Source organism: Mizuhopecten yessoensis, unplaced genomic scaffold, assembly GCF_002113885.1.
Source record: "Mizuhopecten yessoensis strain PY_sf001 unplaced genomic scaffold, ASM211388v2 scaffold5547, whole genome shotgun sequence".
Taxonomy (NCBI): domain Eukaryota; kingdom Metazoa; phylum Mollusca; class Bivalvia; order Pectinida; family Pectinidae; genus Mizuhopecten; species Mizuhopecten yessoensis.
Genome location: NW_018406103.1, coordinates 1089453 through 1108003, shown reverse-complemented (window position 1 = coordinate 1108003; position 18551 = coordinate 1089453). Strand labels below are relative to the sequence as shown.

The 18551-nt window shown below is 33.7% G+C and overlaps 2 protein-coding genes across 2 annotated transcripts; one reads left to right on the top strand and one right to left on the bottom strand.

The window, feature by feature from the left end:
• Positions 1-463: 463 nt before the first annotated feature.
• LOC110450886 (serine protease inhibitor Cvsi-2-like) lies at positions 464-7872 on the top strand. The gene is made up of 4 exons (XM_021498659.1): positions 464-565; positions 2220-2354; positions 5400-5509; positions 7773-7872. The coding sequence occupies exons 1-3, from the start codon at positions 523-525 to the stop codon at positions 5498-5500; spliced, it is 279 nt and encodes a 92-aa protein (XP_021354334.1). The 5' UTR covers positions 464-522; the 3' UTR covers positions 5501-5509; positions 7773-7872.
• Positions 7873-10116: 2244 nt separating this feature from the next.
• LOC110450950 (forkhead box protein A1-A-like) lies at positions 10117-17522 on the bottom strand. The gene is made up of 3 exons (XM_021498763.1): positions 17241-17522; positions 13137-13744; positions 10117-11275 (listed from the first exon to the last, which is right to left on the bottom strand). Exons 1-3 carry the CDS (start codon positions 17317-17319, stop codon positions 10604-10606), a joined length of 1359 nt encoding a protein of 452 aa, XP_021354438.1. The 5' UTR covers positions 17320-17522; the 3' UTR covers positions 10117-10603.
• Between the last annotated feature and the right edge of the window lie 1029 nt (positions 17523-18551).

Sequence of the window (18551 nt, the reverse complement as noted above, 5' to 3'; positions counted from 1 at the left end):
AGAGAGAGAGAGAGAGAGAGAGAGAGAGAGAGAGAGAGAGAGAGAGGGGGGGGATGAGGATGGACTATATATTATATTTTTGAGCTCAAGCTTATGATCTTACATGTTATAAGATGGTTCCATTCTTTATCGTTACTTGCCTAAGTATCAGCCTATTTTGTTTCAATCTTTGATCGTTCTAGATTTTTAACCTCTTTCACTACACACAATTACGCACTATTTTATCAGACTATGAGTCAAATGTGAGATTTTACAAATATTTACTGAACCAGCTTATCTAATATTACGACAATAACGAATGTTTGTGTCATGCCATGCAGTGTGAATTGTCTACAGTGTTGGACAGACGCTTGCGTCACACGGTCCGAAATCGTGCATAATATCAGCTTTGACCCCATATAGGTCGCGAATATCGTGCCATTTCGATCAAATCTGAAACTGACCACTGTATAAAAGTCCATGCTATTTTGACCACCACCATTGTTTAACCTGCTGTTGACCAATACAACCAACACTATCACCATGAGGACCTTCATCGCTCTCGCCATTTTGGCTGTTGTTGCTGGTAAGTGTCCATATTTGTACAAATATGGAGTTTTATGCGTCCATCTTGTATTTTATATAATTTATCTATTTTAATTCGAATGTTAATTTATTTCTCAAAATTTTGTTGCATGTTTGTCTTTATGCATTTTTATTAAAAACTTATATAAATAAGTAATTGCTTAACGGCCTTGCAACTATGAAATCACATTTTAGAGTTACTTAGAGTTAGTTTCAAGTACCGGACCTCTACAGGTTCTCCCCACTGGACTATATCGTTGTATTGCACCGAACTTGAAATCCGCTTTTAAATCGGTGCTTTAAAGTTATATAATATTTCCTGATTTTTTCAGCATTTCTGTTGTCTATCCTTAAATGAATTTAGGGGTCGTGCGTTTACCACCTCCGATGGTAAATTATTCCAAATGTGCACCACTCTGACTGTAAAATAGTTCTTTCTTTTAGATGTTAAAGCTTGTTTTTGGGTATATATCTTAAATGAGTGTCTTCTGGTGCTGTTCTCTCCGTTACCTTGTTCCACAGTTTGATAAACGAACATGAATCGCTCTCGTATATACACTAGTGTAAGATTTTTTAGTCGTTTTTGGTAGGTTATGTTTTGTTATCCAGAAAACTTTTCGGTGGCTCTTTTCTGTACCCCTTCTATTTTTTCTATGTGCTTGACTTTATATGGATACCATACAGAACATGAAAAATCTAGACCTTTGCCATCCTCGATATCTAGTGGTTACGCTCACTTTCGCTCTCTGCACCCCTGGAATATGTCATAGCAAAATTGAAGGCACGCAGACAGCTGTTTGATTGGTCTCAGGTAAAAAGAAACTGACCAATCGCTAGGCTGATACCTGTCCTTTAAAGATTACAAAGGAGAGGAGCGACGCGACTTAAAAGCCTCAATTTTATTTTTAACTCTCATTCTACCCGAAGCCATTATGATTAGCCGATTTAAGCATAACCGTCAATAACTCAATAACGTCAATAACATTTAAAAATCCGTGCGTGTTGAAAACTATTGTTGAAATGTGAATATGAATAAGTTTTCATCTCCCTGTGGTTAAGTGTAAAAATAAAAAATAAAACTGTAGCCTAATAGACACAATTATTGAACATATACATTTTTAGGGTTATTTTTTCGCTTTTCTTTAACTTCCATTTTAACTGCTACAGATACATAATGCAAAGAATAAAATAATTGCAAACTGCGATTTATAAAGGTTTAGGCCGGTGATATAATCTCTCTGAATGTCATATCCCCCTTCTGTTCGGGAAATATCAAGCTCAGACAGGTCATACCTCTTAAAGTAATCGGTAGAAAACTTATATGGTAAATAATATGAACGACCGAGTAATTCAGAATTAAACGAAATGTTAACCTATCAATAGTTATCTTCTAAACAGCTTTTCAGTCAATTTTAATAAATAAAAAGATGATGAAAAAACCCGTTAAGGTCATTTTTATTATAACGAAACCAATTATTAACTTGAATAAATCGTTGATAAATGAAAATACCGTATTTTAATGATTAGTGAACTAGTAAAACAACGAAAAATAAATTAGTATAACCAAAGATATTATATTTGGAATATTTGGATTTAAGGAAAACATGTCGAGGTCACTACATTGTAATAGTAACATTGTTTATCTTCCGTTACAGTCTGCGTAAACTCAGAGGGGTGCCGAAGTGATTCTGATTGTGAAAATGGCCTAACCATGTGTGCCCCAAACCACGCCCTTACCTGCCATAACCGTGCATGTTACTGCGAGGCCCAGACCACCAACACCGGTAGCGGTAAGTACAACAAAATATTCATTTAATTAGTAAATGCGGAATAGTAATTATAATATAACCTGAAAATTTGTGGCTTGCAGGTAAACCGTTTAGATAAATCTATATAACTTAGAGGATTTCACGTTTTTTATGTGGTGTTGTGTTTTCTTCGTACCGAATGTCAATATGTTATATTTTGTCTCAGTATGTTACATTTTGTCTCAGTATGTTACATTTTGTCTCAGTATGTTACATTTTATCTCAATATGTTACATTTTGTCTCAATATGTTACATTTTGTCTCAATATGTTACATTTTGTCTCAGTATGTTACATTTTGTCTCAGTATGTTACATTTTGTCTCAATATGCTACATTTTGTCTCAATATGTTACATTTTGTCTCAATATGTTACATTTTGTCTCCATATGTTACATTTTGTCTCAATATGTTACATTTTGTCTCAATATGCTACATTTTGTCTCAGTATGTTACATTTTGTCTCAATATGCTACATTTTGTCTCAGTATGTTACATTTTGTCTCAGTATGTTACATTTTGTCTCAATATGCTACATTTTGTCTCAATATGTTACATTTTGTCTCAATATGCTTATTTTGTCTCAATATGTTACATTTTGTCTCAGTATGTTACATTTTATCTCAATATGTTACATTTTACCTCAATATGCTACATTTTGTCTCAATATGCTACATTTTGTCTCAATATGTTACATTTTGTCTCAGTATGTTACATTTTGTCTCAATATGCTACATTTTATCTCAGTATGTTACATTTTGTCTCCATATGTTATATTTTGTCTTATTGTGTCTCAATATGTTACATTTTGTCTCAGAATGTTACATTTTGTCTCAATATGCTACATTTTGTCTCACTACGCTTCATTGTGTCTCAATATACTACATTTTGTCTCAATATGCTACATTTTGTCTCACTACACTACATTTTGTCTCAATATGCTACATTTTGTCTCAATATGCTACATTTTGTCTCAATATGCTACATTGTGTCTCAATATACTACATTTTGTCTCAATATGCTACATTTTGTCTCACTACGCTACATTTTGTCTCCATATGTTACATTTTGTCTCTTTGTGATACATTTTGTCTCCATATGTTACATTTTGTCTCATTGTGATACATTTTGTCTCAATATGCTACATTTTGTCTCCATATGTTACATTTTGTCTCAATATACTACATTGTGTTATGAAAATAAAAAATGGTCACGAATCATATTGCTCACAAAATTTAGGGAATTTCTTAGCAGTATACGATTAATTCTATTCGTCCTATTATATTGAACCATAAGTATATATTTAAACATATTTTATTGCCATAATGCAACCTATGTCAAGCCCTTTCCTTACAAAATTACAATCATATACCACAAAATTACAAGATGGCACCCTATTTTTTTTCTTTTAAGTAGGGTAGGTAGATGACAAGTAGTCCGAATTATTCTGACGTTTTATCGACTTTTTTCATATCGGTCTGTCGTCGATTAACGTCAGAACTCCGGCCCTCTATAATATGCGGGAGACTGCGACCCGCGCCCGGAGCGCACTTCAAACTGATATTTTAGAAACAAATCGTCACTTTCACACACATGTCGCACATGGATCGAAAGATCTATTCTTTATGCACTAGATGGTATCAATAACATGTTTCAAAGATCATTACGAAAAGTATTTTCTAACGTTTTCTATACCAACCCATGTGTTTAATAGAAATTAGGCCATGAGCAATGTCACATGACTTGCCGAGATCTCGCGTTACCGAAGGTATTTCCCAACGTTATGACGTAGGCCGGCGATATTTTAGTCACGTGGCATTAGAAGGCGGGACTATCAAAAAACTATAGTAAAACAGAGTAAGTTTGAAAAAATATGTTTTTAGTGATTGTATTGGTTGTTTGAGGCATGTTATGTATGTTCATCTTGTGCATAAAGAATAGATCGTTCGATCCATGTTCGACATGTGTGTGAAAGTGACGATTTGTTTCTAAATATCAGTTTGAAGTGCGCTCCGGGGGCGGGCCGCATATTTCCCGCCTATTATAGAGGGCCGGAGTTCTGACGTTAATCGACGACAGACCGATATGAAAAAAGTCGATAAACTTCAGAATAATTCGGACTAGATGACAAGTTGTCGTGTGTCGTAAACCATATTGCAATGAACACGCAAAAGTACTTCGTAAGAATGCCTGTACCATTGCAGACAAAACAATGAAGAATTCCACTGTGATTTTTGTATATAGAGTAACCTCCCCTTCATTTCGTTTTGGATTTTATTGAAGCACAAGAGGGTCGGGCACTTCCGTTGGCCAAGTGGCTTAGTTCGGTAGAGCAACGGTATACATGTTTAACAATCTTGTCTCAAGGGTTCGAAACCTGGTCTAGCATCGCTGAAGTTTTACACACAAAATGTCTTTTTGATTCTATTTTGCTTGTTTCGTTTTGTTTTTGCTTTATAAAGTTCCGCAAGGTCTGGCTTTCTTATCAAAATGACTTAGCACAGCTAAAGTCATGCTGGAAAACTGTTTCTGAAGCATAGTCACAGTTTTGGCAGTGGTACGCGTATCCCTTAAGACTGCTATAACTTACAAAAGATAAGAAAACAAAAGAAAAACACAAATAAAATTGACCATTTCAAATTATGAAAAAAAGTGTTGTTTGCATCTGATCAGGGCGATCAGGTTCGGGGCATTAGTCCCTCCAAAAAACTTTTATGACTTCCGAAGGACCTCGTTTCATACCGGCGTAGTCTCGTTCAACCAGACGCTTGATCACTTGTAATTTTTCGGTGTAGCTTGCGCAGACAACAAGAGTCTGGTTGAACGAGACTAGCTAACCAGACGAACAATTTACTCTGCTGACAATCGAGAACCGTCGGTACTCTCGTTTACGGAAAGTGCCGACGGTTCCCGATTGATCTGCTGATTGTACGGTAATAAGAGCATGTTCAGTGTATAACTTTCACAACATTGTTTTATTTTAATCTATGTTTTGAATATTCATATATTTTTGTTTGTAACTTTTGTAGGATGTTCCGACAAGAGTGACTGCCCTTCCAGCGCCAACTGCCATAGCGGACGCGGAAACTACCACTGTGTTGACGCGAAATGCCGATGCTTTTACTTCTAAACAAATCCGGTAGGGGCAACTTCCGGTTTTTGATCATTTCAAATTGCAAGATATCGACTTTTGATCAATGTTAACTTATTATTCATTTTGTTCACTGATAAATCATATTTGTTCTCTGAAAAATAATTTCATTGTTCAATGTTCAATGATAAATATCTTGTTTAGTAATAAATCGTTTTATTCAATGGTAAAACATATTTGTTTTCTAAAATATTTACATATATTGATAAATAAATACGTTTACTGATACATATTTTTGTTTTGTCATAAAACAATTAGTTCAATGATATATCATATAGTTCAATGATAAATCATATAGTTCAATGATAAATCATTTAGTTCAATGATAAACCATATAGTTCAATGATAATTCATTCAGTTCAATGATAAATCATTTAGTTCAATGATAAACCATATAGTGCAATGATAATTCATTCAGTTCAATGATAAACCATAAAGTTCAATGATATGTCATGAAATTCAATGATAAATCATATAGTTCAATGATAAATAATTTAGTTCAATGATCAATCATTTAGTTCAAAGATAAATCATATAGTTTAATAATAAATCATGTAGTTCAATAAATCATTTAGTTCAATGATCAATCATTTAGTTCAATGATAAATCATTTAGTTCAATGATAAACCATATAGTTCAATGATAAATCATTTAGTTCAATGATCAATCATTTAGTTCAATGATAAATCATATAGTTTAATAATAAATCATATAGTTCAATGATAAATCATATAGTTCAATGATAAATCATATTGTTCAATGATAAACCATTTAGTTCAATGATAAACCATATAGTTCAATGATAAATCATTTAGTTCAATGATCAATCATTTAGTTCAATGATAAATCATATAGTTCAATGATAAATCATATTGTTCAATGATAAACCATTTAGTTCAATGATAAACCATATAGTTAAATGATAAATCATTTAGTTCAATGATAAATCATGTAGTTCAATGATAATTCATTCAGTTCAATGATAAACCATAAAGTTCAATGATATATCATGAAGTTCAATGATAAATCATGAAAATCAATGATAAATCATATAGTTCAATAATAAATCATTTAGTTAAATGATAAAGCATATATTTCAATGATAAATCATTTAGTTCAATGATAAACCATATAGTTGAATGATAAACCATAAAGTTCAATGATATATCATGAAGTTCAATGATAAATCATGAAAATCAATGATAAATCATATAGTTCAATAATAAATCATTTAGTTAAATGATAAATCATATATTTCAATGATAAATCATTTAGTTCAATAATAAACCATATAGTTCAATGATCAATCATTTAGTCCAATGATCAATCATTTAGTTCAATAATAAATCATATAGTTCAATAATAAATCATATAGTTCAATGATAAATCATATAGTTCAATGATAAATTATATTGTTCAATGATAAACCATTTAGTTCAATGATCATTCATTTAGTTCAATGATAACTTATAGAGTTCAATGATAAATCATTTAGTTCAATGATAAATTATAGAGTTCAATAATAAATCATGTAGTTCAATGATAAATTATAGAGTTCAATGATTAATCGTATAGTTCAATGATAAATCATATAGTTCAATAATAGATCATGTAGTTCAATGATAAATTATAGAGTTTAATAATAAAGCATGTAGTTCAATGATAAATTATAGAGTTCAATAATAAATCATGTAGTTCAATAATAAATCATGTAGTTCAATGATAAATTATAGAGTTTAATAATAAATCATGTAGTTCAATAATAATAAATTAATGGAGTTCAATAATAAATCATGTAGTTCAATAATAAATTATATAGTTCAATAATAAATCATGTAGTTCAATGATAAATTATGTAGTTCAATGATAAATTATAGAGTTTAATAATAAATCATGTAGTTCAATAATAATAAATTAATGGAGTTCAATAATAAATCATGTAGTTCAATAATAAATTATATAGTTCAATAATAAATCATGTAGTTCAATGATAAAGAATTTAGTTCAATGATGAATCGTTTTGTTCCGACAAGTAATTTTGTTCAATAATAAATGTTTTTATTCACCGAAAAATCATTTTGTCGTCAGATAAATAATTTCATTTCAACTGATAAACATTCTGTTCACTGATAAATCATTTAGTTCACTGACAATTATCGGGAAATTCTGAGAAATAAGAATGTTTTTAATGAAACCCTATTACACAAAGTTGATGTATCCATTTACTGATTCACTTGTTTATGCTTTTCAGGACACTTGACCGTTTTACGGACCATCTGAAGCTTATTCTCAATTATTTAATTATTATACAAATGTATTTATTTATTTATTGAATAAAGAATAAAAAGTTATTTGTAGTTTATAATTTGCATGAATTTAATTACATAATTCAAGTATCAGTTTTCATGTAAACTCGTGTATGTTCGACTGAAAGCTAAATAGTATGGTGACGTCATCGAAACTGGTGAAAAGCGTAGTAAATTTTGTGTTCACGTCAGCACACTCGCAACTCCTCGGTTGACTCGTGATGGGGCGTAGCGGAGTCACCCGAGGTTTGCCGATAGACGTCAGCAAAGATAATGGAGGTGGAGAGCCGTAGTCTGACAAGGGAGTTAATGCAAATGGAAAATTTCTGATTTAAAACACATTTTTTTTAGCATTTATGACGGGATGCAACACAGTTCCGTTCAAATATATTCAAAGATGCGTGAATGTCACTCTATTCTACTGGTACAACTATTAACTACACAAAGTCACTCTTCTACGTAAAGGATCTGTTGTACGTTATCGCATATACTCTATAGCACTCACAGATTGGTTCAACAAGTCGAAATACTTGCATTATCCGTGTGTTCAGTCTTGTTTTACAAATGTAACCTCGTGATTTCATTGGTTGTAAATTGTGACGTTGACATGACATCATTTAATTAAAGAAGATGATGACGTCGACGATGTATGATGGTTCGAAACGAGGTTCAGTGTCACTCGTTCGATTTAACATCCTTTGGGGTGATTGATTTTGCAGCGGCCTCTTTAAAATTGAATTCATCATTATCAACTTTACACACGTAAATACAAATTCAGTGAAGTTCCAGGGAATTTTATAGAAATATCAATGTTACCTAGTTTTGCTTTTCGACTTCCCCGCCTTTATGAGTATGATCACTTCTGTAATGGCGGCGCGATGTTAGCGGCACCTAGCGAGTATAATAATTACTACGTGCGCCAACTGAAAAAAAAATTTGCATTTGAGAACAAAATACATGTTCTTAACATTTCAAAGAATGTCAATCAACCAAACGGCACGGATCAACGTGTAAGGATTTTATACAATACGCGTTTTAGTTGTTTTATGTACATGAAAAACATCCAGATATTTTTTTTAACCTTCTGCGTTTTTCTTCTAGGTTCTTGATTTCTTTGTTTCCGAATGGATAAACATCCACTTTCTCGGAAACAATATTGTTCTTTCTATACACCGTATTGATAATAATAGTCACTAACTTGCAAAATACATAAATATCTTTGCGCTACAACCTAATCAAAACATACATAGAATATTCAAATAGGTTGCTATTTCTTTCAGACGTCAAACGTCAATTAGAACCATTCGGGAATTTCCGTAAAAGTGACCGTCTTGAATAATGTTGTGAAGTGACGTCATCACTTAGAGAGTCCCAGTTATGTAACAGTGTATAAAATGTCAATTTCATCGATTTACATCAATTTTTTTGATCGATATAAACGTGTAACAAAGATTATTTTTTCACTCTTCTTCGCTCGTGGTGGTAGAACCAAACATGTATGCTTTATTAGTCTAACGTTCTGTAGAAGTAGCTGAAGACAAATTCTCCGTAGCTGAGTCTGTAGGAAGCGGCCACGTGGATATGAGAATTGGTTACCGCTACATTTGGACCTAAACTAAGATGTTCAGAGTACTTTTACATGTTTTATGGATTATTTCGGATGGCATTCCACTTTTACCGAAAATAGATATACGCCCTATAAAGGTGTAAAATAACTCTTCCGTACGACTTTATCTACTTCAACAGGGGCCTTCGAATCGGTTACAGCTATGCTATGATCTAAACTAATGTGTTCAGAGTAATTTTTCAAGATTAAGGGGTTTTGACCAGGGTGGCATTTTTACCGGAAATTGATCTAAACCCCTAAAACGTGTATAATAAATCTGAACACCATAGTTTAGGTCAAAATATAACTGCAACCAATGTTCAGGTCCCTGTGTAAGTGGCCGATATTATACCATTGTGACATACTCCTCTTCCTCCAGGAACGAACTCCGTCCCGAGTGTTTTCAAGTCCAAAAACGATACTAGTGAGAACAATGCTGAGTATTTTGTAAATATTTCTCATGTCCCTACGTAGCTGTCTTTATAAGAAAGGTCTTTTTTCAATACCTCTGCCAGGAGTCGAACCCGGAACCTGTGGTTGAGCCACAGAGACCTTTCCCTTCGTAGAGGAGATAGGAAGCCGAGCGTTTAATTACTTACCAGTGTGACATACACATGTCATCTCTAAATGAACCGTGACGGCGTTACTTTAGTGAATAAATAACATAACAAATAACTCCTTTTCAAATTCCGATCAAATATTACAGATTTATTCATTTAATAATTTCGATATTCATAAAAAACAACATATCTTCATATACAATTTTAAAATGGTCAAGTTTCGTAAAATGCAAGATCAATTAAAATCATCTGTTAATTGCGGATAAAAATGAAAGGAACGAATACGGATTGAATGACTTTTTAAATTATTGCCACGTGATTTCAGCCACATGATTAATATTTAAATATTTTTATAAAATATATATTACTTTTCTGATTAAAAAGTGAATAAATAAATATATATATGATAATTACAAGTCCTTATTGAAATTAAGGAGGATCATCGCTAACTCTTGCACTTATTAGTAGTTTCGTAAAAATATACAATTTCTATTGTTTCGTAAAATATATAACAAAATATACTGTACAGTGTATACACCCACTCTGTGAGTGTAAAAAATAGCACTATAAACGTCACATCCGGAAGACCAACCTCCGTTCAAAACATTTTTCAATTTCCTAACCACTCTGGTGTAAGGGACATCATTGGGTCGTTTCCTTGCATCGGATAATAGTTAACCGGATACGAATAGGCAAGGTCATGAAGTGCAGGATACATCACGTGACTCGACTGATATGGCGAATAATACGAACTGTATGAATCTGAATAGGATGGTGACGTCATCGGAACGGGCGAAACACGCAGTAAATTTTGTGTTGACGTCAGCAAGGATGGTGGGGGTGAAGCGCCGTGGTTTGACAAGGGAGATAATTCAAATGGACTCACGTGTCCAAGATCGGGTAACTCTGGCGACAACCGCCCCGGATTCTGATAGGCTGGTATGAACGAAAGATACGAGGAATTAAGATTATTTTTTGGTTGTCTCCACGAAAACAAATCGCCCTGGAGTTCCTCTGGGCTCGATTCAAGTGTTTCATGCCCACTGTCGTTAACTGAGGTTGACATTGAAGACGATTTTGGAGAAAAATCATCGTCCGTAGATGAATTTCCGGTATCTGTTGCTTTTTCAAATTTTGACATGAAGTCAGTTTCTAATCCGTATCCGACATGGCAATTGGCGGGTAGAATGTCTCTGGAATTATCAGCCACGTGCTCCAGCACTTCCGGTGTCACGGTAAGGTCAGATTGCGTGGATGGATCCGGTAGAGAGCATATCTGAAACTAAATAACGCAGAGAAATTCTTTAAACATCATTGTATGTGCAATATTAACCTTTATATGGGGTATGGAATTCGTACGGCGGTTTGATTGATTACGGGGCGGTCGGGTGGCGCAGTGGTTAGCGCACTTGCCTTTCACCAAGGCGGCTGGTGTACGATTCCCCGATCGGACGTGAAAAGGTTGGGGTCACCTGCCCGACCACGTGGGTTTCTCTGGTTTCCTCCCACATTAAGACACCCGCGCGCTAACATCCGGGCCAACAAGAGGGATTAGTATAAGTTGTAAAAACTTGTTTCATAATTATTGTAAAATAAATAAAGCTTATCTTATTTAACTGATTATAAGAAAAAGACCACATCATAAACAGCTGTCCTAGTAAAAAAACAAAAACGACAAAATTAATACCAAATATAATCAGAACCTTAGACTTAACGCTGGCCTTTCAAAATAGCTTGAGATGAAGATTTGAGCAAAATCCATTGGGCAATATCTGTCAATATATCTCACCCAAAATGATATTTGGATACAGAATTTGTTTAAGTCTTTGTTTGCACTAGCTCAAAATATAAGGAGCAGTTATGATTATATCGTGAAATTTAGGCTTAAAATAGCCCCGAATCGGCCCTGTTCGCGAACTTTGAATATTAGCATTTTCTGTGTATGTGAATGCAGCATTTGTAATTTATTGAAATTCAATGAAAACCCTATATTAAAATAAACTTATCATCAGCTTATACCGGTATTGAAATTAACTAAAAGTGTTTTATATCTTCAAAAAAAGTATTTTGCCGATTATCCTTAACTTGAGAATATTTTTAGCCATACTGATTGTTAAATACTTTTGAAATGTTATTTTTGAACGAATCTATATTGTACTTCAGTTGGTTTTTCTATACGTAAAATTGTCTATTTTCAAAGTGTTATAAGAGGTAGGTACTTATTTTAAATTTGGTCAATTAAGGGACTCATTTTGTTTCGAAATAGAAAACAAAAAAACAACACATTTTTTCCCGTGGAGAGGTGTATCTTGTCGGCTTTTTCCGGTGATAATATTGATATATTTATTATTTTGAAAAAAAACTGTACCAATGAGTGTGATGTTTATGCTATCTTTTTAGCATAACTGGAGTTTATGTGTTTCGACAGTTAACATACAAATGCTAAACGTCTTTTCATCGATAATATAGAGGTCCCGAAAACAGTTTGAATGGTGTTTACAACTATGGAAAAGCGCACTATGCTACCTGGGATTCGGCTTCATCGAGATGAACATCCCACTTAGTCCATGACTTAATGAATGTTCGCAACTTCCGGCAAAATGAAAAACTAGGGGAGGCTACTCTTTGTAACAGCTAAGGAACATGAGGGGGATTTCCAGTGATGCGGTATAACCCGGGGACACGTTCACTAGTTCTGCATCGAGCGTGGTCAGTAGTTGGATTGATGACCGCCCGCACGTTATGCGTAGTAACTCTGTATGATCATGAAAGGCCAGTTCCCGGTGGTTAGGGAAGGTGCATTGGTACACAGGGAGGACACCAGGGATTCCCCAGGCCAAGTCTCGGAACGAAACTTCTCGGAGGGGGAATAGTGTAACAGCTAAGGAAATTGAGGGGGAAAAACTGACTTACTGGCAAGCTAGCTTTTCCAGTGATGCGGTATAACCCGGGGACACGCTCACTTATTGAGCAACGTTGAGTGTGGTCAGTAGTTGGATGGGTGACCGACCGCACATTACATCCGTTGCACTTATTTTTTTTCGTTTTCGTTTTCCGCTTGTTCCATTACATATTCAGGATTCAACATTGTCATGTTTAGTGCTCGACCCAGATTAAGATAACTTTTGCTATAGTTTACTAACCTTTACTATTTGTCTTGGATCGCTACTGTTGGAAACCATCGTTCGGAAGCTCTCGAACTTCTTCTCTAGGTATACGGCCACTTGGCTCCAGAACTGACCAGCGTTGACCTTATAGTAACCCCACCGAAGGGTATTCATGCCACTTTCCTTGTCCACCGATGGTCGATAGTCTCCCCTGGCAAAGCTCACAATACTGTTTGGTAGAATACACCAGAGAAATGATGACCGGTTCGGCAAACCCGGAACACCGTGCCGTTTCCCGACAGCAATTTTTGTGAAACATTTTGTCTTCGATAAACTATGTCTTACGGCGTTTTTCCAGTGAGTTCTGTGGGAGTCCCGAAAGAATGTGAATCTGCTCCTGATGTATTTATAGATTTCTGTGATGGGAAGACAAAAGTTCGGTGATCTCAAGATAGCTAGGTACACCAGTTCGGTATATGAGTAGTTCGGCTTCTTTGTTGGATCATCGCCCGTGTCAAGTCTTTCGTAGACCTGGACGAAATCGTCCATGACCTTCCTAAGGTCAGCCTCGACTTGTTGCAGGGATGCCGGAAGTTGGTCATTCATTGTATTGTGTTCATGATTGGGAATCAGAACAGGAACTTCTGCAAAAACAAATTTGTGCTACATGTACTTATAAAAAACAAATATTCTATTTTAAGTGATGTACGTTATATGACATAATTTTTTAGAATTCGAGTAATAAAATACAAATAAATAAAACAAAAACATATAGGACAAATAACCGCGATACAAATTCATTTTTATCATAACTAGACTTGTAATTTCGCTCCTCTACGATACATTCCAATACATTAAGTGTATCTTAGCGGAGTAGAATTATGTTTCTAATTTTAATTAGATTGGATACAAATTAGGAAGCGGGTAATCGGTTGTTTTTTTTTTATTATTATGACACAAGATTGTGCGGAATTTAACGTCCTCGCAACATCTAAGATCATCTGAAGACCGTAGGTAACAAGTAAATTATGCTAGGTTGTCGGATAAAACGAAACATAGGTCAAATTCCAAGCTCAATGTCGCGATAATTTACTAGAGGAAGGGAGATAACTCCAGTATTATACACTGCAGAAACGAAAATGGTTCAACTTTATGAACCTAAACCCTAACCGGAAATCACACAACCAGTATCGCCTCATAAAAACTTTCCGGAAATCAGCGCCCGGCATACCTTTTCTTACTTATCTATATCCTGGGTGTTAATAGATGGTTTTGGACCGAGAGCACTGAATTTTAGCCAGGATGATTCTTAAATATCAAGTATTTCCCTGCATTTTATGGAATAAATACCTGTCAGTGAAATATAGAAATTCAACTCGTATTGAAGATAGAACAAACGCATTAACAGATATAAGTAGTATGCTGCACTGGGCTATTGAAAGTTACATGCAATTTAAAAACGAGTTAATATTTCGGGTGACGCGGAAAATAAATAATCAAGCATCTCCGTAGTATAGCCAAAAGCTGTAACTACGCTTTGGATACTGTTTCTCGGCATGACTATAGATTTGATATTTCTTGTTTGTAAAAGAAAAACATACCTTTATGGACTTTTATGACTAAACAGAGTAAAAAAATAAAATCAACAAAATATAATTAACAACTTTGTTCTGTGTGTAAAATTCGTCAGGAACAGACCGGGATTCGAACCCTAGACTTCGGATTGTTATACTGTCGGAATAAGTGGATAATATGCAATTCGTTTGTCGTAGAAATATCTCTACTGTGCTTATGTTTGTATGTTTCTGGTATGCGGCGTTAGAAGAATAGTCTTGTATCTTAAAGCTCGGCTTGATAAGCACTTTGGAGAACCAGAATGTTATCCAACCATGAACTTGAAAATAATGAAATTATAATATTAACTGTCGGGGCGACAGATTAGAGGCTGGCGATACAACTGATCTGGATATATGGGCATTTGCCTGTGTCCATTGCTGTTATAGTAGGCTCAATTCTCTTCTTTTGCTTATTTTTTCATAAATATTGAAGGACTCTAATTTTCTTATAATAGTCAATGGAAATCGTCCAAGACTTTACTCTATCGTTAATTTAGGTATGTTTTCACGTACACAAAATTACCTATTACAAAACCTCTCCAGTATTTTCCAATTATCGAAGGATTATGTCCCCATACCTCCGAACCATAAATTTATAAACTGTTTACATATTACATTTACAAAGGCTTTTGATTTCGTCAATAGACAAAACTTGTGGTTCAAATTGATAAAAGAAGGCATTGATGGGAGATTATTAAAGCTAATAAGGTCATTGTATAGTAGTGCTAAATGTTGTGTTAAGCATAATGGTTCATTATCCAATTATTTCAATTGTGAAAATGGATTGTTTCAAGGTGAAATTTTATCGCCATTATTGTTTACATTATATGTTAATGATTGCGAAATGCAATTTTTAATTGACAACTGTCAGTCGATAGAAATTCAAATACTGAATTTGTTCCCTTTGATGTACGCAGACGATATGGTGATTTTTTCCGAAACGCCAGAGGGTATGCAAGATATGTTAAACTTTTTAGAATCGTACACGAAAAAATGGGATCTAACAGTCAATACGGATAAAACAAAAATGCTTGTGTTTCGAAATGGAGTATTTTGAGAAATAATGAATGTTGGAAATACAATGGTCGTCAGCTAGAAATTGTAAACGGATTTAACTACCTAGGAATCTTACTAAATTACAATGGAATATTTAGAAAAACACAACAAAAAATTGCAGATCAGGGAAGAAAGGCTTTGTTTTCAGTTATGAATGCATGTCGAAAAAAATACCATTATCTAGAGAATATTTGAAAGAGATTACAAAAATTAGGTTATCTGCTCATAATCTAAATATAGAAAAAGGTAGATATCAAAATATTGAGCGTAGTCTTAGAGTGTGTACTGTATGTAATTTAAATGACGTTGAAAATGAGTTTCATTTTATGTTGAAATGTCCATGTTATTCGGATTTGCGTGTTAAATTTTTGCAAAAGTACTATGTAAAAAACTCAAGTATGTTTAAAATGATAAATCTATTTAATGTAAATAACACAATAGAACTTGTCAATTTGTCCAAATATATAAATGCGGCAAATGTAAGAAGAAACCAATTAACTTAATTTGTTACACTCTCCATACTGTTTGTACATTGCTGGTATTGTATTGTATGTATTGCATGTATTGTATTGTATTGTATTTTCTGTAGATATTGTAAATAAATCTTACTTTTGAAACCGATGGGTCAAAAGACCCAAGGTAATAAAGAACTTGAACATATCGAAAACAAATAAGTTAGTTTCACATTAAAACTGTTGTTGTGACATATTATTTGACGAAACGGGTATAGTTTCACTTTGCTCAGCGATATTTTCATCGAGTTAATTTGATGAAGAATTTTAAACATTACATTACAACTATTTTGGGAACAAAACATATTCAAAATTGCTTTGATTTTGTTTATTTACATCAGTATATAATACGCACTTTGTTCATGATGCAAATGATTTTTAATAACGAACATTTGGTCACAATTAAGCTAAAATTACAAGTTTAAACGTAGCAGAAATAAATCACGGTCACAGGGGTAAAATTAGTAAAAAAAGATAGATACATAGAATAGAATAAATAAAACTTTACCTCAAAGCATACTAAAATAAGGTTTATTTGCAAATATTTAGCTAAATAGCGTTTGGGCCGACCCGAACACTTTAAAAAATGATCTATTACAGGGCGCTCTGCTAATGTTTACTATTAGTATAAAAAAAAATCTGTTTGGAAACAGAAAAACCGAGATTAGACATATATTATCTTAATATAAGAGTATTTAATGTGTTACAAATCGTTCATTTCAACCACACAGAGGTTTTATTCCGATATATAGAGGAAACTTGGGTAAGGTTGAAATACGGAAATGTTCTGTAAATCGAAGCAAGACGACATGATTTATGAAATGCAAATCCTACTGTTGTGTTATCTTGTTGGATTTAAATGTATTAAACCCAAAACAATAAATGCATGAAACTCACAACATCATACGGTAACAATAAATATGATTTGAAATATTGTGCTAACAATGATCACTAACCTGTAAAAGCCAGCTTTGATGGAGGTAAGTCGGTCATAACTTCTTCGCCGTTTTCATTGCATCTCTTCCTCTTTCCCATGTTGTGTCTTTGTTGATCGCTTATAAAAACAGTTAAAGTAGAAGAATTCCAACGATGTTATCCAAATTCGTCGAGAATCAGAAATGTAAATAAACAACGATTTTCGCCTGTATATGTAACCCCGATTGACACCTTGTTTTTTCAGTCGCTGAGTTTCCCGTTGGCACAGTGAACTCATTTCACTCGCGCGTGAAGAACGTGAAATGGACATCTTCGATTCACCTGTGTCACCTCTGACCTGTGACGTAGCAGGGTTCACGACCAACCGGGCCGGTAATGTTTTGATTACTGTGTTTTTGTAATTGATTAACGGGACACTTTTGAAACAGTTTAATTGTCTCCGAGTAAAAACATTCAGGGATTTCGGACAAAGCAGTGATCATTAGAGACGGACTGAGATAAAGTTTGTTGTAGTAGAGACGTGAAATACTCCTCATTCTCAACTGAAATATTCATGTCGAAAGTGACACCATTTCTGCGAGAAAAGTGTTAACTCTTTTTTTTCAATGTTGGAACTATTTGGATGGCAAACATTGGATAATTGGATATCTATTCTGATTTATATGACATTTTATTCTCTACCGATAATTTCGTTTAATGTAACTCGTGTCATTAGAGCTACATTTGTGTCACTTAATGAGCTATAGTTTAACATATTCATAACATTTTAGGTTACCTCGGAAGTTTTATCAAACATTATAATTTTAAATTGACATTTACTTAAATTATCATGATTTATTTCAAACCTGGTCTTTTTATATGACGTTTGTTTTTACTTGAATAAAAGTATTCTGTTTCCTATACAGAATCACCGTGACAGAATATATAAATAAAAAGAACAAATAAATAAAAAGAACAAAAGAAGGTAAAACAAATATTATATATAAATGATATGTATTTTAGTTTTAAAAGTACAGTGTCGACCACAAGATTGACCTATCAAGTATCAAGAATTAGAAAAAAACCTCCTCATCATCCTATATACTTAGAATATAAATATGATTTTATAGATTTAACAAAAACCACTGCGAAATTATCCCCGAAATATTCATTTAAGTTTAAATACCTACTTTGCTGTATAATTATATCTGCCAAGATGTTTAAAATTCACGAGCAGTGTATTTTTTAAGAGAAAATTTTAGAAATGAGACTGCAATGTTATCACGGTAAAATATGGAGTGTGTCCAAGTCATAATTAAAATGTTTGTGTTAGGTTTACTTCAGGGGGGGGG

Excerpts from the sequence above, each read along its gene's own strand:
- LOC110450886 (XM_021498659.1), top strand. The coding sequence starts at position 523 with ATGAGGACCTTCATCGCTCTCGCCATTTTGGCTGTTGTTGCTG. Across the intron at positions 566-2,219 it reads CATTTTGGCTGTTGTTGCTG|TCTGCGTAAACTCAGAGGGG; the intron begins GTAAGTGTCCAT and ends CTTCCGTTACAG. Across the intron at positions 2,355-5,399 it reads GACCACCAACACCGGTAGCG|GATGTTCCGACAAGAGTGAC; the intron begins GTAAGTACAACA and ends TAACTTTTGTAG.
- LOC110450950 (XM_021498763.1), bottom strand. The coding sequence starts at position 17,319 with ATGGGAAAGAGGAAGAGATGCAATGAAAACGGCGAAGAAGTTATGACC. Across the intron at positions 13,745-17,240 it reads ATCAAAGCTGGCTTTTACAG|AAGTTCCTGTTCTGATTCCC; the intron begins GTTAGTGATCAT and ends TTGTTTTTGCAG. Across the intron at positions 11,276-13,136 it reads ATCCAAGACAAATAGTAAAG|TTTCAGATATGCTCTCTACC; the intron begins GTTAGTAAACTA and ends TGCGTTATTTAG.